Here is a 19,513-nt window from a genome sequence, read left to right on the forward strand (position 1 = left end):
TCCCTCCTGCAGCCTCCACTTGGTCCCAGGAACACACTGCAGGGCAGACTACTTGCAAAGCTCTCCTCTCTCAACCCAGTCACTGGAGCTTGAATCAGCCTTCCACCTTTAGACTTCTCCAGCTACAAGGCAGGCTCTGTTTCTGTTCATGGTACCTACGCCCTCAGGCACTGGGCTCACCATCGTGCACGTTGGGGAGCATCTGACGGGGAAATAATATGCCAGTCTCTCTTCTACAGACAGCTCCACTCTCTGTGAGTGATTCTCTGTCTGACGTGAGGTAGACGGGGACACAAGCAAAGGTATCACTCAAAGCGCATGATTGCTAGTGTGGCAAGTGCCACAGCTCATCAGAACGGATGCAGTTGTCAGCACCCCACCTGGCTGCATGGTGCATATGGGCTGGAACCCATGCCCACCCGGTCCTGTCCTGTGGGGAAGGGAGTGGAAACACCACAGCCCTCTCTGCAGGCCCACAGCCCCTGCCCCTCTGACCCTCCAGCTCTCTCTCCCACTGCCTGCTTGGGTGAAGGTGACTAGACCAGTTCAGCTGTCCCACCTGTCCTGCATGGACACAGCCAGGACCTCTCTCCAGGAAAAACATCCTCTTGCATAGTCAGTCAAGGGTGTCCTGGATCAAGGATATGCCAACCACTGGTTGCCAAGTATGCCAAAGCATCCTCGGGAGATCCTGAGCTCTGTATCACTGGAGGAGCTCAAGCTTGATGTAAGAGATATTGTAGTAAGGACTGGGTAAAAGGCAGAATGAAAGCGAGACTATTCATTATTCTCTTTATTTGATTGTCTTTAGTGAGTTACTTTTTACTGTTCAATTCTGTACATCTTGGTGTCTTCAGATTTTCTACAATATTCATAAAATCAGTAATGAGGAAAAATAAGTAATAAACAGTAATATTCCAGATCTGGATCCCTGAAGCCATCCCGGAAATGGATATTTGCCACTGGGCTAGTCTGCTAGGGCTGCTGTAGCAAACACTACAGACCCTGTGGCTTGAATGACAGAAATGTAATTTCTCACAGTGCTGGAGGCCAGAAGCCTGAGATCAGGGTGTGGTCAGGGCTGATTTCTTCTGAGGCTTCTTCCTTTGGCTTGTGGATGGCTGTCCTCTCCTGTCACACCTGGGCTTTCCTCTGGGCACATCTGTGTCCTCATCTCTTCTTCTTGTAAGAACACCATATTGGGTTAAAGCCCACCTATATGACCTCATCTTAGATGAATTATCTCTTTAAGGAACCTATCTCCAAATACAATCACATTCTCAGCTACCAGGGGTTAGGACTTGAGCATATGAATTTTCAGGGAATGCCATTCATCCCATAGCAGCTATCTCCAGGGTTTATTTTGTCCCTCGCTGGCACCCAAAGACCCTTTGGGGCAGAAGAGTTAAAATCTGAGGTAGTTGCCAAGCTGCTAGTGTGTTCCATCCACCCTCATGCTGGAGAGAGGCAGTGTCTCTACAAAGTTGTTTTCAATCTTGTCTTGCATTTTTTGGTGCCCTTTCCCACAGGGGAAGCCTGTTTTTGTAAGGATGCAGGCTTCCTTATGGCAGCACATGGAGAATGGGGCTCAGCCATTGAACTGCATCCTAAACACATCCTTATTCATTAGGCAGCCCTCATCACTCAGCCTCCTGACAGCAGTATTGCTGGCCCTCGTACTGCTTGTGCCTTTACAGAAAGGTTTGTTGACCTCTGATGGAGTTTCGCACTTTTTGACTTTTTCACTGGGCTTTGGCAACAAGTTTCTATATATCTTGTGGAAGTGAAACATGTTTGCAAGTAAACAAGATCAGATAATCATAGACTTATACAATATCCCAATTAAAAAGAAAAGTTCAAGAGTGAATTCCTCAAAATTCATCTAAAATGTTTCATGCTTACTTTTTTAAAGATTTTATTTATTTATTCATGAGAGACACAGGGAGAGTGAGAGAGGCAGAGACACAGGCAGAGGGAAAAGCAGGTCCCATGCAGGGAGCCCAATGTGGGACTCAATCCCGGGTCACCAGGTTCAGACCCCAGACTGAAGGCAGCGCTAAACCAATGAGCCACCGAGGCCGGCCCTATTTCATGTTTAAATTAACTTTTCCTAAGAATGGAAACATCCAATTTAACATAACCACTTACAAGGTTTAATGCAGGTACCCATAGTTAGAAATAGTATGATGAAACAACAGTGTGTAAAGGCTGCTGACCAGAAGAGTAGAAGCTCAAGAGACTATTTGGGGGAGGGGGTTGCATTGTAAGATGACAAGGGGGCTTTTTAACTTATTTTTTTCCTTTCCATTTTTTTTGCAAAGCAATCACTTAATTTTTTTGAGAAAAGTTATAATGTTATAATAAATAGTTGTGGTAAGAATATGCAGTTTAAAAGGCATATGATATTTACCCCAAAGATACAGACTCAGTGAAACGGCAGGACACCTGCACCCCAATGTTTATAGCAGCAATGTCCACAATAGCCAAACCATGCAAGGAGCCTCGGTGTCTATCGAAAGATGAATGGATAAAGAAGCTGTGGTCTATGTATACAATGGAATATCACTCAGCCATTAGAAATGACAAATACCCACCATTTGCTTCGACGTGGATGGAACTGGAGGGTATTATGCTGAGTGAAGTAAGTCAATCAGAGAAACACAAACATTATATGGTCTCATTCATTTGGGGAATATAAAAAATAGTGAAAGGGTTTAAAGGGGAAAGGAGAGAAAATGAGTGGGAAATATCAGTGAGGGAGACAGAACATGAGAGACACCTAACTCTGGGAAATGAACAAGAGGTAGTGAAAAGGGAGGTGGGAGTGGGGTTGGGGTGACTGGGTGACGGGCACTGAGGGGGCACTTGACGGGATGAGCACTGGGTGTTATGCTATATGTTGGCAAATAAAACTCCAATAAAAAAATAATAAATAAATAAATAGCATATGATAAACACAAATACATTTTTTCTAAAACTATAAAATAGGAATGGAAAAAAATAGGAATGGAGCTCACCTTGGACGCAATTTTGTTTTACTATATACCTCCTTATTTTAATTTTTTGAATCATGTGAACATATGAACTATTTTAAAATATATATGTGTGTATACACAAATACATATATCATATGTTTATTTTGCTTCCCCAAATACTACTGTTCTGTTTCATTCTTTATATTCACAGCCCGTGTATGAGTTTGAGGGAGGCCAATAAATAGTGATCCTCTTTGTCAGGGTCTGAATCTTTACAGAATTAAGACAAAAGAATGAGCAGATGGGAGACCAAAATAAAAGGCCAGGTTGGAGGGCACTATTAATCAGGAGGAACGTTTTCTTCCTAATTAAATAAAAAATCCTGAAAGGAGATAAATCCATTTATAGTGTCCCAGATAGAGCTGAACTGGGGGCACAGATCACATATGCTACAATAATATGCAAGATACTTAACACCCTTTATGCTGTGGCACCTCTCCATGGAAACTGTTCTCATCTACACATAGCACATCCAGCCATAGAGTTGCGTGGCCTGCCCACACAGGGCCTGACTCTGTACTTCGTGTAGGGAGTAGCACAGAAAAATGCCTGCTGTCTGAGGGCAGGCCTGCTCCTGAAGAGTGGGGAACCCACAGAGAGCTTCTCCTCTCAGCTCACCAATCAGGTCCAACATTTCTCCTCTCAAGGGGAAGAAGGAGAGAAGAAACAGAGAAAAAGCAGACGTGTTACCTGAATCACAAATAGAGGTAGAAGGAAACATTACAAATAGAGAGGATTCCTCTGGGAGAATAGAAAAAATGTAAAACTGTATAAAGTTATATTAGCACTCCTAAGAAAATCACCAAAGTGCTGTGAGGGATGCCAACAATGGGATGAACCTATCCATATGTGTTTCTAAAAGGAGTGCTATGGACTGATTTGCCCCCCTCCCCCCAAATTCCTATATTGAAGCCCTAACCCCTCATGTGACTGTATTTGGAGACAGCCAATGAGGAGATAATTACAGTTAAATGTCATCATAAGGGTGGAGCCCTGGTGGCATTAGTATTGTCATTAGAAGAGACACCAGAGAGGTCCCTCCCACCCTTCCACCCCCCCTCAACAAGGAAGAGGTCTTGTGAGAACCCAGTTCTAGTGGCGTCTGCAAGGCAAGAGAAAAAGCCTCAGAATGAAACCTACTTTGCCGGCACCTTGATCCTGGCCTCGCAGCCTCCAGAACTGAGAGAAATAGGTGTGTGTTATTTAAGCCACCCGGTGTGTGGTATTTTGTTACAGCAGCCCTAGCAAACTAACACAATGAGAGCAGAATTCTAGCTACCTGTCTACAAGAGAAAGTGTATGTACATAAAAGGAATGTAGAACAAACTTATGACATATGACTACATCTAAAAAATTTTATCATCATAGTGCCTATTGAACACAGCATTGTTGGAACATAATATAAACTGTAAGGTAAGCTAAATTACAAAAGGTTTTCTAAATGTTACAATGTGGATCCTTTCTAAAAACTAGGTTAATTATTTTCAAGATAGAATTTTGAATTAATGCAGGTCTCAAATAATACTGCAAATAGCCAATTAAGATTCTTTACTGTTTACTTACTCTGTTGTTTCTCTGTTGGGAACTTTTCTCATGGAGAAAGCCACCATTGCTTTGAAAAGATATTCCTCATTTGTATCCCAGACATACTAAAAGAGAAGTAGAATAGAAAATGTAAGAGGCATAGGATAAAAAATGGCCCATTGGAATCTAATTGTGACCACAGTGGTGGTATTCAGTGCCTGCCCGCCCCCCTTTCTCTTTCTCATACACTGAAGACTAGAGATCAAGATAAATCACGTCACGGTAATTTCAGGATAGGCTTTCTTGGCCATTCTATCATTCCAAGTGTGGTGTACTTTCCCTTGCATTATCTTCTTCACAATCTGAAGTATTAGAGCCAGTCAACAGAGAGGGCATTTGGACATCGTATCCAGGACATCTACAGTCAGCTCCCTTCCTCCCTTACTCTCTCCCCTCATAAACTGACTACCTCTCTCAGCTTCCAATCCTTTGCTAACATTGGTACAATTTTTCTTTCCATTTTCTTGGCTGGAAACTTCAGTGTGTGTGCATATTGTGGATTGACTTGTGTCCCTCCCCCCAAAATTTATATGTTGAAGTCCTAACTCCCAGTACCTTAGACTGTAATCGTATTTGGAAATAGTGTCTTTACAGAGGTGATTAAGTTTAAATGAGGTCACTAGGGTAGACCCTAATCCAGTATGGACTGGTGTCCTTGCAGGAAGAGGAAATCTGGACATAGCCACATATAGAGGGAAGACAATGTGAAGGTACACAGAGAAAATAGCCATCTACAAGCCAAAGGGAGAGGACAGAAACAGATCTTTCCCTCACAGACCCCAGAGGATCCAGCCCTGCTGATATCCTGATCTTGGACTGCTAACCTCCAGAATTAAAAGAAAATAAATTTCTATTGTTTAGGCCACTCACTTCATGGTACTTTGTGATAGCAAGACTAGCAAACTAATGTGACTGAGCACATATTTTAGGTGAGTAATCAAGTATAACTAGAGAAAGTCCCATAACAGGGTTTAACTCTAAGTTAATGATGACCTACTTCCAAATTGGTTGGGAACCCCTTAGGTCTCTGTCAGTTCTCTTTCTCTCTCTCTCTCTCTCTCTCTCTCTCTCTCTCTCTCTCTCTCTCTCTCTCTCTCGGTTCACAATGACTGTTTCAAACCTCCTTCAGCTCCCCTCTCCCCAACCAAACTCAGTGCTTTCCCTTACACTTCATACTCACTAGATGCTCTTATAATTTTCCTCAAGTCATCAATTTAAACTCCCCCATCCTCCTGACACCAAACAAAAAAAACTTCCTCTATAGGCACATGTTATCCACATCTTCCCCCAAAAGGCTGAATGTTGCATTTCTCTTCCTGTCAATGGCTATTCCATCCACCTGTATTAGGAACACTTCCCGGGATGCCCGAGTGGCTCAGGGTTGAGCATCTGCCTTCGGCTCTGGGCATGATCCCAGAGTCCAAGGATTGAGTCCCACCATCGGGTTCCCTGCATGGAGCCTGGTTCTCCCTCTGCCTGTGTCTCTGCCTCTCTCTGTGTGTCTCTCATGAATAAATTAATAAAATCTTAAAAAAAAAGAGCTTGTAGAATATTAAAAAAAAAAAAAAAGGAACACTTCCCTCTGCCCTTCTCAGGATCTAAATGATATCAGTTTCCCCTCTCCTCTATACACTGGACTTTGACTTTTAGCCATGCTCAAGCCTTCCCATTAGAACACCAAAACCAAATCACTTTCCTCAATCCTTCTTCCTCCACCTACTGCCACCTCTCTCCTGCCCTCCACAGCCAATATCTTCAAAGGAGTTGTCATACTTGCATCTTTACCTGTTCACCTCCCACTTATTCTTAACTCCCTCCATCATCCGCTTTCCAGTCCGACCACTCCACAGAGATACCAGTGACCTCCACATGACTCAACACAGTGAGTGCCTTTCAGTCTCATCTTGCTTGATCTGTCAGCAGCATTTGATGCTCTTGAACACTTCCTTTAACTTGAAGTTAACATCACTTTTGTGATACACATTCTGGTTTTCCTCCTGCCATTTTGCCCCCTTTGTAGGCTCATCCTCTTGTATAAGGGCTTCAAGTTTTAGAGAACCGCAAAGCGCTATGCTAGATTTACCCCTGTCACTGTCCTTTCTCCCTCAGACCGCCATCTACTCCATGCTTCCAATATCACCGTAATGCAAATGACCCAGGAATGTATATCTCAAGCCCATCCTGTCCTCGCCTATTCAATAATACCTCACACTCAACAAGTCCAAAATTACAGCCATGATTTTCTTGTCTATACCTGCTTCCCTGACTCACAAGTGGGTCATCACCCATTCAGTTGCATAATTAGAAACTAAAGTGTCATCCTTGATGACTCCTTTCTCCTTTTCTTTCTACTTTTGTCCCTTCTAATCTGCCTGCCACACTGTGACCAGAGTGTTTTCTAAGCACTAATTCTATCATAACATCTCTTCCATAAAACTCCCACTTGCTTTAAAGTAATAGCAAAACTTCCTAACACAGGTTACATATTCTTTAACCCAATCTCTCCTTTCTACCTGAGCTCATCACATGCCATGCTCTAACTCACTGCTCCAGTTGCAGAGACCTCAGCCTTCCTTCCATTCCCTCCTCTCACCAAGTTCCTTCCTGTAATAAGCCTTTGCATGTTCTGTCCCCTCTGTCCCTTTTTCTTTTATTTTCCAGCACACCTCCACTCATGCTTTAGACCTCATAGCAAATGCCAAGTACTAAGGCCCTCAACAAGGCCAAAGCCCCCACATATTTCTCCTTCCTGTGATACTGGTCAAGACTGCACATTTCATTTACTGAATGTTTAATGAACAGTCAATCCTCCCAATACCATAAGCTCCACAGGGGCAAGGACAAGACTGATTTATCTGCCGTTGCGTCCTCAGCATCCAGCATGGTGCCTGCCCTCGGAGGATCCCGGGATAAGTAACTACACTCCGGTAGGAAGAGTAGATTCAACAGTCAGACTGCGTGGGTTCAAATCTCATCTCTGTCACTTGCTGACTTGAGATCCTGAGCAGGTTGCTTAATTTCTTTGTACCTTGGTTTTCTCATGTACTCGAGGAGAGTGGGAATGCCCATACTACCTTTCTCAAAAGGTTGTTGTGGGGGCTACGTGAATTGACGTGAGTAAAGTGCTCAGAAGGGTCCTTGCTGGAAAGTAAACTAAGTTCTCAATAAATGCTGGCTGTTATAATGATCATTAGTCACTGAATGAATAAAATAATATGTTTTTGATTTGGCCTGCAGAGACAATACGTACCTCTAAGTTCTCTTAGCACTCTCTTATTGCTTCTACCCTGACGCATCTTAATATCGCCTTCTATTGCAGAAAATTTTCACAGACCACATGAAAATACTAAAACTAGGATTACACGAATCATCTTAACTTGACAGGCCATCCTGTTCTTATAGCTACATGTGCCTTATGAGTATTTTTTTAACTTCAATTTCATAAGCACATATTTCATGTTGTTACTTTGAGAAAAATGGAAGAAACTTCACATTAAAACTAGCAACTTTTCAGGGCACCTGGGTGGCTCAGCAGTTGAGCGTCTGCCTTTGGCTGAGGTTGTGATCCTGGGGTCCTGGGGTCAAGTCCCACATCAGGCTCCCCACAGAGAGCCTGCCTCTCTCTCTCCCTATGTCTCTGCCTCTTTCTCTGTGTCTTTCATGAATAAACAAATCACATCTTTTAAAAAAGAACTAGAAACTTTTCATCCTATGAAAAATCTGATATGGGTGAAATCGTGCCATCTTTTCACTGACTAGAAAACTGAGACAAGATCCAAATGACGCCAATGGTGAGGCGCAGAGCCCAGCCCAGACCTGAGTGCCCGACTCGGGCCCTGCAGCTCCACTATGTCCGGCTGAAGTGTTCGAGTTTACCAGATTGTTTTCTTTTTTAAGGTTTTATTTATTTATTCATGAGAGACACAGAGAGGCAGAGACACAGGCAGAGGGAGAAGCAGGCTCCCTGCGGGGAGTCCAATGCAGGACTGGATCTCAGGACCCAGAGATAACGACCTGAGCCAAAGGCAGATGCTCAATCACCCAGCCACCCAGGCATCCTTGGCAAATTGTTTTGTGTAACACAAAACTTCACAGATTTTCTAGCACATACTGCAGATTGAAGACTTTAGGCAAAATCATTGTTTAACAAGTTCCATTTTATATTTTTTTTTACTTTAAGACAGTGTCAGATTTGAGGTTTTTAGAATTAATCTCTGAGTTCAAGATAACTGAACAGAGGCTCATCACTAGAGAAAGTGGTGTTATTAACAAACAAAATTAAAAATGAACATGCAGGTTCACCACTTACTGCTTTATCTCCCAGAGCTGTTCTGATACTAAGTCTTACTTTAAAAGCATTCTCTGCATCTGCCAGAAAGACAAAAAAGAGCAGGTGATGATAAAAATCTGTCAAAACATGAAGTTCAAACATTTAACCGACTCAGATCAACAGAACACAGAACTTCAGTTAAACTGCCCCCAAAACTGAACGTTTAACTACAATCACCTTAGATGGTTTAGATTTTTCTTTCAAACTCATACAACAGTCAGTCTCAACTTTCAAGCCACAACACGCCTGCAGATTTTGAAAAAATAAAGAGGTCCTTCAGTCAAAGGCTTGTCAATCATTGAGAAAACTGCTACCCTATTTTTAAGTTTCACAGCTACCTACCTGGCTGACACAGTTGAGCATGAATCGCAGGCACCAGGACAAAGAGCAGGCGCAACATTGTTTCAGAAGGCAAAACACAAGGCAAAGGAAGCGGGGGAAAATCCACGCTCCCTTAAAGCTGCTTTAGCCATTCTGTGACCCGGATTAGAATATCAGAGAAACAAGAAAGCCACCACCTAGAAGGTTTAATGATTAAACCCCATTATTTGGGTTAATACTTAGATAGAAGCAGCCCATCTCCTGTCAGTTATTTACGAAAATCTATTTGGAAAACAGATTAGTTGTCCTTTCTGAACTCTACCTCCAGAGAATGTTTCCTCTGCTGACTCAAAGCCAGAATCCTCTCCCGCCCCTCCTGTCGTTGCCGGGCTGAGGGCACTGTGGAAAGAACAGAGCCCTCTCTAGACGTTTCCCTTCGCTCCAACTTTCCATCTTTTCAGAGCTAAGATAGCTGGCTCCTAGATAGGCTATCTTAATTTGGAAAACAAACATCACCCCTTTCTATCTCTGGTGAACAAAGGATGCCCTTCCAAGGGCCTCACCTGACTCTCACCTGCACAGATAAACATCCGGGGAGTGCTTCCACTTCAAAGGGAATCCTTTTGGTCAGCCCTAAGCTCTGGTGGTGGTGTAAATTCAAAGTTCATGATACAGAACAGTGCTGTCCAATGGAGCATTCTGTGATGATACAAATGTTCTACATCTGCACTATCCAACACGGTAGCCACCAGACATAGGTAGCTATTGACCGCTTGAAAGGGGGGCTAGTGCTGATGAGAAATGAAATGTTCTATTAATTTAATTTATACAGAAACATGTGACTAGCAACTACATTAGTCAGTGCTGCTAGAACACAGTCATTAAGAGTTTCCTGCCATGAACTAGATCTACTGGATTATTTCTCTCACCCTCAACATGGCACCTTCACAGTTGCTGTTGTTATAATATCTTACACATGAGGGAACTGAGGATCTGGTGTTTAAGGCATTGGTGGCAATGGGAGGAAGGGAAGGGGTGTCACTTGAACCCTGTCTCCACCACACTGAACTGCACGGGTCTTCACTGGTCATCATCGGTCAAAACTGAAATTGCAGCAAAGCCTCAGAGATGCTCTGAGGATTACCATAATGAGCAGAAGACAGTCTCCCCTAGTGGGCATTCTATGGATGCCAATAGAAGCCAAGCCCCCCCAGGCAGTGGATGTCAGGGCTTTCCTCTCTACCACACTGCCTCTTCCTGAATTCAGTCCCCAAATTCCACCTTGTTGCTTAAAAACCAGAATGGAAAAAAATGAGATTGGGTGACCCTGATGTTAAATAGAAAACTTGAATTTTCAAAGCAGCCGTGAGAAAAAGATCAACAACTACACTTCTGCAACACTTTGAGAGTCCTGTCATTTCCCCCTCCTAGCTGGGGTGATATTTTAGCAGAGAGGACCCATTTCTGTTTGGGAAGTCCACCTGAGGAAGCTTCTCTCCTCTCCCTCATCTTGGTGGCAAGGGTACAGGGTCAGGAAAAGTTGGATTAGAGGGAGAGGTGGCCAAAACTTAGGCCCATCATTCTAGCAATTTCACTATCAGGTGAAGTGGGAATTTCCCAGAAGGGAGAGCTCACATAACTTACCCCTGAAAACGAAGTCAGACTAGATGAAATTATTTTGGGAAATGTTAGACTAGATAAAGTCCTTATGGGAAGCAAAAGCCAGTAGTTGGAAATTATAACAAAGCTAATTATTTGCATCAGGGAACAAAGCTATATTAGAAACAAATGTGATTCAGCCTCCTTCTAGCCTTAAACTTCATAAAAGTATCAAACATTTTTCTTGCTCTTAATCAGTTATGTGACTAGGATTGAAGACAGTAAAATGCTGAATTATAGTTAAGCCATTCTTTGACAAGCAAAGGAAGTCTCTTTCCTTTTGATTATGATTTCTCTCTCTTTTCAAAATACAATTAACCATTAAACAATTTATATGTGCCAGGCCCTCTATTAGTGCTTAATATGATTTTTAAAATTTGTCCTAACTAAAATATAATGAACATACATTATATGAATTTGAGTTGTATCAAAGAATGTTACATTTATATACGTTTATATACATTACAAATGCTCACCACAATAAGTGTAGTTGCCATCTGTCACCACACAGTTATTACCATTTTATTGACTACATTCCCTACGCTATCCTTTACTTCCTCTAGTCTATACTTTATTGATGTTTGTTGTCTTATTTGAAAAATGACAGAGAAAAAAAAAGACAGGAAAAAAGAGCAATAGAAGTTCTGTACAGGAAACACAGAGAAGCCCAAAGAGAAAAAATACAAAATATCCGTAATACCGCTGGTATGAATGACCAGTGGTAATACATCCTGAGAGCTGAAACACACCTGCCTCAGCCTTGGATCTTCTTGCCCGTTCTTGTGTGATGCTGTTGTTTTGTCTCATTGTAGCAGCACTGTCAGCATAGTAATGGCAGAATAACACAGACCCTTGTTTTCCTTACTCTAATGGGACTGCTGCTTTTCCACATGATCTGGTGGGTCACTTTAAACTTCATGTGTTGTGAGACAGAAAGTCTCCTATTATCTCTAGTTTACAAAAATCCTTTTTATCAAGAATTCATGTTGAATTTTATCAATTGCTCTTTCAGTGTCTATCAATATGATCCTAGAGATCTTATGATTTGGTGCATTTTACTAATAAATTCCTTTACATTGATCCAACCCTTAGATAAGCTCAGTTTGATAATTTTTAACATGCCTCTGGCCTTAACTGCTGTGTTTCCTTAGGTTTTTAAACCTATTTTTATAGAAGAATATCATTTAGGTTCCTTTTCAAGTTCTGATTCTTGAAGTTCATTTTTTTTCCTGGCCTTTATATTACCATCTTGAAAATGGTATACAAAGATTTCTAACATCGTCTATGTTTGCAAATACTTTAAAATGTAGAAGAAAATTGCAGAAGAAATGCAGAGTTGAAGAATCTGGATCATACATATTTGGGGGGAAGAGTTCTTTCAAAACTGCTATTTCTTATATTGTCATTTACTGCAGGTTCTATGTTTCCGAGTCCATTCTGACTGTTCACAATTTCCAAGAAAATCATTATTTCATCAAGATTTTCCAGTATTCTCATGGACTTTATACAGTATTTCCCATCAAGTATCTATATTCATTGCTATATTCCCTTTGTATTTTCTAGTATTCATATTAATTTTTTCTCATTTTCCATTATTCTTGCCAGAGGTTTGTCTAGTTTTGTTGCTTAACCAAAGAATAAGATCTAGACCTTAATTTTCAAGTCTTTTTTTTCTACTTTCTGAGTCATCAATCTTATTTTTATTTATTAAATCCTTATTCCTGTTGTCATTATGCTGGTTTTCTTGTTCTTCTTATAACTCCTGGGTTGACAAATAGGCTTATGTATATTTAGTCTTTCTCAGTTAATAATGAAAATATTTATGGCTATGATTTTTCCTTGGAGTATTGTTCTGGCCACCTGACATAAAAAATATAGATGTACAGTGAACTCATACTTATTTTCTAAGTAGCCTGTAATTATAACTTCAATTTTCCTATATCCCAATGTTTGCTTAGAAAAGTATTTGACAGGGATCCCTGGGTGGCGCAGCGGTTTGGCGCCTGCCTTTGGCCCAGGGCGCGATCCTGGAGACCCGGGATTGAGTCCCACGTCGGGCTCCCGGTGCATGGAGCCTGCTTCTTCCTCTGCCTGTGTCTCTGCCTCTCTCTCTCTCTCTCTCTCTCTGTGACTATCATAAATAAATAAAAATTAAAAAAAAAAGAAAAGTATTTGACAGTAGCAAAATTAATAGCAGCCGAAAATACAATGATGAAAAATATCAACTTTTATAATCCTGTCAGGTGACTAGAAAAAGTGTGACAATAAAATAAGACACTGTCAATGACTCAACTTAAAATATGAAAACTCAGGGATCCCTGGGAGCTCAGCAGTTTAGCGCCTGCCCTCCGCCCGGGGCATAATCCTGGAGTCCCGGATCGAGTCCCACGTCAGGCTCCCTGCAGGGAGCCTGCTTCTCCCTCTGCCTGTGCCTCTGCCTCTCTCTCTCTCTCTGTGCCTCTCATGAATAAATAAATAAAATCTTTTTAAAAATATGAAAACTCTTGCAAGGTATGGGGTCACTTAGAACAGCTAAAACTTATCAAAGAGCTTGATAGCTCTATAAGATAGGTGGAACACAGAACTAGATACTACTTTTCTTACCTCTTAACATACTGGGGATTTCCTCCACTTTTAAAAGTCTTGCACAAACTTGCTCTTTATTTTCACACCGAATTTTAAGCATTAAACCTCCAGAGACTTCATACCAAACTTGCTTCATACAATGTTCATTTCTGCAATTTCACATATAGGAGGTTCAGAATTTATCAGTAACAGTGGTAACGATGACAAGTAAAGCAGTTTCAATCATTCTGAACATGTTACTATTTACTTCCAACAGAGTTTAGAGAACAAAGATAAAAAGTTGAGATTACTGTTGCCATGAGCAATACAAAAGGCACTGAGTCTCCTGAGACAGGAAAAAGAAATTGATTTCTCCGTGTTTTTTCATACTCTACAACACTACTGAAAAGCAGTTTCTCAGCACATAACTATTGATCTACTGCCCTGGAGGGTAAATTAAATATGAGATCACACAAAAAGAAAACACGTGTGTCACTCTTTTGATTCACGCAAGATGCCTTTTAGAGTTCATCAGAGTTGTAAAAGCATGTGGGCATATGAATACTCCATTTACTTGCAATCAATCAATGTTGCTTTTAAATTTTGACCCTGAAAAAAAATAAAATAAATTTTGACCCTGATTATTCCATTTCATTGTCATAAATATGTATTTTGTAAACCTGGAATACCTAAAACCAGTAAACTGTGAAATCATTTCAAATGTAACTTTACTCTGTATATTTTTACTGGATTTTGGGAAATGTATTTAGCTGTGACATAATAAAAATATAAAAAATCCTTTAATAGCTGAACCCATAAATTTTTTTAAAGATTTTATTTATTTATTTGAGAGAGAGAGAATACACATAAGTAGGGGGAAATGGAGAAGCATACTTCCTGCTGAACAGGGATCCCAGGACCCTGAGATCATGATCTGAGCTGACGGAGGCAGATGCTTAACCGACTGAGCCACCCAGGTACCCCCCCCCAAATTTTTTATAACATAAAAGCTTGCACTTTTCAAACTAATGGTTCCATTCAATTTTGCACAATAGAATTTGTAGAATTTGGAATATGGCCCTTTATCATTTAAATTGGAATAAAATTGATGAACCATATAATAAACCATGTCAAGACGTTTGTAGTAATTAGTCTAATTTTCAATATAATTAGGAGGTAAGAAAATTATTTTATTCTTTTCAAATTGTCAGCATTAAGATGCTTGGGAAGATATATTTTTGTCTATAGTGAAAAATATTATATTTTAACTTTGTGGTTCTTAAAATTGGGGGGGTGGAAAGCTGTATTTTTTCCTCCAGAAGACATTTTGGTAATGTCTGGAGACATTTTCAGTTGTCATGAATTGGAGAGGGTTGTTAACTGACATCTAGTGAGTAGAGGCCAGAGATATTGGTAAACATCTTGCAAATTTCAGAAACATTATTTAAGCCTTCATCTGGTAACTTTTCTCTCCCTGTATTAGAGTTTTGTTTTTTTGTTTTTTTTTATGTTAGTCACAGAGAGAGACAGAGACACAGGCCGAGGGAGAAGCAGGCTCCATGCACCGGGAGCCCGACGTGGGATTCGATCCTGGGTCTCCAGGATCGTGCCCTTGGCCAAAGGCAGGCGCCAAACCACTGCGCCACCCAGGGATCCCTGTATTAGAGTTTAATGGAAGTAACTCACAAAAGGAAAAACAAAAGCTATAAGGGAATCGTGTGTGTGTGTGTGTGTGTGTGTGTGTGTATGTAAAAATCAAACATACTTATGTTAACATCATTTGTTCCATATTCTGAAATTATTATTAAAATAAACTCATTTATCTTATTACTAAGATGGCTAATGAGAATAAATGCCTGGTTGCTGGAGCACTGGGCACATATGGGCTGCCAATCCAACAGCTGATGCTTAGTAAGTATAGGCACATGTAAAACTCACTCTAATTGCATGCTGTTTCTACCTTCCACTGTCTTTCTTCTTCTGTCATTTACATTGAAGCCATTCCCACTTGAAATCTTCTCAGCACCCCAGGGTCAGGGAATTCAAACTCTTTGGCCTCTAAGATCTGAATCCAATTTGGCTTTTCAGATGCACCTACACTCATGGCCCCTCCTCCATTCCTCTGACCTGCCAGTCCCTGCAAGTGAGACTCATCCCACCTCTGTCCTTTGTGTGTTTCCTTTCACACTGTTTCCAGTTCAATATGATGAACTTTCATTTTTTACCTTTAAACGTCTTATTGTTCCAGGTCTATCTCAAATATCACCTCCTTTGAGAAAACTTTCTTTTGTTGTTTTTGTTATTTGTTTTACATTTGTCTGATCCACTAACTTTTTATTCTCTCTCCTGAGTTCCCATAGCATTTTGTTCACATCTGTACATGCACCTATTGTCAACATGATTTACTTCTGTGTCTACAAATTTTAAGTTTCTGGAGAGCAAGGACTATATTTGGTTTAATTTTGCATTTCTCAGGAATCCCTGGGTGGCTCAGTGGTTTAGCACCTGCCTTCAGCCCAGGGCATGATCTTGGAGTCGCGGGATTGAGTCCTGCAATGGGCTCCCTGCATGGAGCCTGCTTCTCCATCTGCCTGTGTCTCTGCCTCTCTCTCTCTCTTTCATGAATAAATAAAATCTTTAAAATTTTTTTTACATTTCTCATGGGCTGTATTTGATAACTTAACAGAACTGAATTTACTTATTTGAATCATAAACTAACATTTGAAGAAGCTCAAGAATGCAGATGTAAAAAATCATGAGGTACACTGCAAATTGTTTTCTTTCCTAGTCAGAGAAAAACAACTTCTAGTATCTGCTAAACAAGGAACAGTTGGCTTTGGAATATTTGTATCTCCACTTCCATACCTATGCCCTTCTTAAGATGAAAAGAAATCTGAAGCTACAGTATTTGGAAGGCTCATCAAATTTTGTAGGTTAATCAACAGCCATAACCATTATGAACTTAGTCTTTTTATTCACAGGGTAACATTTTTCTAGTTCAGAGAAAGTTAATCACTACTGTTTAGAAATAAAGATTAATTTAGACAAGCTGAGTGAGTGTAATTCTGCCTACTTTATATTCTTAAGAATTTAAAGGACAGTTTCTTAAATGGAACGCATGTGGGTTTGTGTGTCTCATCTTATGCATGAAGATCAATGCATTAAAATCAGTCTCAGGGGGCACCTGGGTGGCTCAGTCATGATCCTGGGGTCCTGGGATCGAGTTCCACATCAGGCTCCCCATGGGGAGCCTGCTTCTCCCTCTGCCTATGTCTCTGCCTCTCTGTCTCTCTCATGAAATAAATAAAATCTTAATAAACAAATAAATAGTCTCAGGTAGTAAAAGCAAGATCTTATTGATATTTCTTCCTAGATCTAACTCTTTCCAATGTTGCTTGGGTGGCATATTAAGAGTTTTCTCATGGTTTAGGCACGTTATAATTTTTTCCAAAATTATTACAGCCATGCTCTATGGAGTAGTATTTTCCACCTTCTATTTTCCACCTTCCATTTGGTTTCCAGTTAGTGCCACCTAGTCACATTTAGCCCTCACTATGGGTACTTCCTTTGCCAACCTATATAGAAAGGTGGAGGGACCATTGGGCCATGTACCTTTCAGGTTAGATGCTCTCATTCTCATAACAGAATCTTGAGCTATCCTCATTCTAATTGATATACAAAGCATATGAATTAACCAACATGTCAAAATTTCTGCCCTTAAATTCTGACCAGCAACAATGATCCTGACCCTTTTACTGTCTGAAAATCGTGAATAGCTTATAGTAAGAAATGTTGTTTATGAGGACTGCCTAAAAGATATGGATGCAATACTTCTATCACAAGTCAAAGATGACAGATAGGTTGTTGCAGCCACTCAAGCATCCTGCCCACGACAGACGTTGTTAATCTACTACAGAACTTGTTCCTTTTGATTGTGTACTCAGCCATAAAGCTTCCTAACAGTTATTTAGTCAGGTGACAAATTGAAACTTACTCGCCATCATGGGGAATAATGATCTAAATGTTGCCCTGAATAAAGCCATACCACTGAGGGCCTGTGATGTCAAATGAACAAAAAAGTTGGGACGGTTCATAGAATTGATTCAATACTTTGTGATGCTGGGCAACAGTTTACATTTAGGGGATCTACATAAAAATCTTTTTGGCATTTGTCTCCGAGTTAATTCCTAGTGCCATCATGATGAGGAATCAGGATTTCCCTTGGAAAATCAAGAAAACCTGCTTCTTAAAAAAACAAAACCAAGGGCAGCCCAGGTGGCTCAGCGGTTTAGCGCCGCCTGCAGCCCAGGGCCTGATCCTGGAGACTTGGGATCGAGTCCCACGTCGGGCTCCCTGCATGGAGCCTGCTTCTCCCTCTGCCTGTGTCTCTGCCTCCCCCCCTCTCTGTGTGTGTGTGTGTGTGTGTGTGTGTGTGTGTGTGTGTCATGAATAAATAAATAAAATCTTTAAAACAGAAAAAACAAAACCTGAGGGACCTGGAGGGCATTATGCTACGTGAAATAAGTCAGACAAATACGGTAAGATCTCACTAACATGTGAAATCTGAAAAACAAACAAAAACAGAAAACTGAACTTGTAACAAATTATTGGTTGCCAAAGGCAGGGAGTTGGGTGAGCAAAATGGGTAAAGGGGGTCAAAAGGTACAAACTTCCAGTTATAAGATAAGTAAATCATGCATGGGATGTAAAGTATAGAATGGTAACTATAATTAATAATACTGTACTGTATATTTGAAATTTGTCAAGAGTAAATCTTAAAAAGTTCTCATCACAGGAAAAAAATTTTAAACTATGATTGTGATGGATGCTAACTAGACTTACTGTGATCATTTCACAATATACACAAATACTAACTCATTACGCTGTATAATTGAAACTAATATAATGTTATACCTCAATTACAAAAAGAAAGCAGCACTTACCAAGGCCTTGTCCACTTATTCCAACCCCCTTACCACACCTTAACTTTCTCAATTCTTGTCTCATCCAAACCCAAGTTGGAAAACTTCAGCCTGTAAGTTCTTGAGGTTTGTGTTGTCACTGGAATTTAGTACTCCATAAATACGATTTAAACGAATGAATAACTGGGGACACCTGGGTGGCTCAGCTGTTGAGCATCAGTCTTTGGCTCAGGGCATGATTCCGGATTCTGGGGATCGAGTCCCGCTTCTGGCTCCCTGCGAGGAGCCTTCTTCTCCCTCAGCTTATCTCTGCCTTTCTCTGTCTCTCATGAATAAATAAAATCTTTTTAAAAATTGAATAACTGAATGGCTAATGGTAAGTGCCCTGCCTCCCGAAGTGCCCTATTTAGAGACTTCTGGACAGAAAAAAAAGTGGTAACCTTTTCCAATTTTTCTTGTGGACACAGGCTTATAAACGGAGGGAGTAAAGAAGATTAATCCTAGGGCAGGGATCTGCAAACACGGGTCTAAGTGTTGTGCTGTCTGGACAGACTCTAGCTAGCATGAGGGCAGCAGGTGCTTAGAAAAAGTCACCTGAAGGAAATGTCAGGAGGTAGGGTGTGCTTATGCCTAGCATTTAAGGCTGGTTGAAGCCTGGTAGGAACACAGTTCCAGTCAGTGCCTAGTTGTTACCTATTCGGTTTCTGCTCGTGAAGTTGTGGTTTGGAGCTGGGAGAAATATGAACAAAGTCTATTTTTAGACGAAGATCACAGATACAAAGGTCTGTTTCACTATAAACGCCACTGACGTCTAGCTCGAAGGCGTGGTCGGTTTTCTCCGGAAACACAAGGGCCCCGCCCGCTCTTGAGCAGCTTCTCGGGGCCGAGCTCCGCCAGCAGAGGGAGAGCAGGAGGCGCGGCCCGGTCGTAGCCGACGCAAACCCGGAGGTCCTGAGAACCCAGGGAGCGGCCGCGACTGATCGCCACAAATGCGCAGACGCTGCGGGGGCGCGGCCAATGTGGATCTTCGCGTCGTGCCGCGGGGCGCTGGGATTGGCCATGACGTAGGCCCGTGGAAAGCAGGGAAGGAACGTGAC

General features: G+C 41.2%; 1 protein-coding gene across 1 annotated transcript in view; it reads right to left on the minus strand.

Moving 5' to 3' along the window:
- Nucleotides 1-9,449, minus strand: part of CLTRN (collectrin, amino acid transport regulator) — a 34,520-nt gene extending 25,071 nt beyond the window's left edge. The window contains exons 1-3 of the mRNA XM_035711337.2: nt 9,292-9,449; nt 8,929-8,987; nt 4,599-4,684 (exon numbers count right to left, since the gene is read on the minus strand). Coding sequence (XP_035567230.1) covers nt 4,599-4,684; nt 8,929-8,987; nt 9,292-9,349 — 203 coding nt within the window. The 5' untranslated portion in view covers nt 9,350-9,449. The remainder of the gene's footprint in view (nt 1-4,598; nt 4,685-8,928; nt 8,988-9,291) is intronic.
- Between the last annotated feature and the right edge of the window lie 10,064 nt (nt 9,450-19,513).

This window comes from Canis lupus, chromosome X (assembly GCF_003254725.2).
Source record: "Canis lupus dingo isolate Sandy chromosome X, ASM325472v2, whole genome shotgun sequence".
NCBI classification, from domain to species: Eukaryota; Metazoa; Chordata; class Mammalia; order Carnivora; family Canidae; genus Canis; species Canis lupus.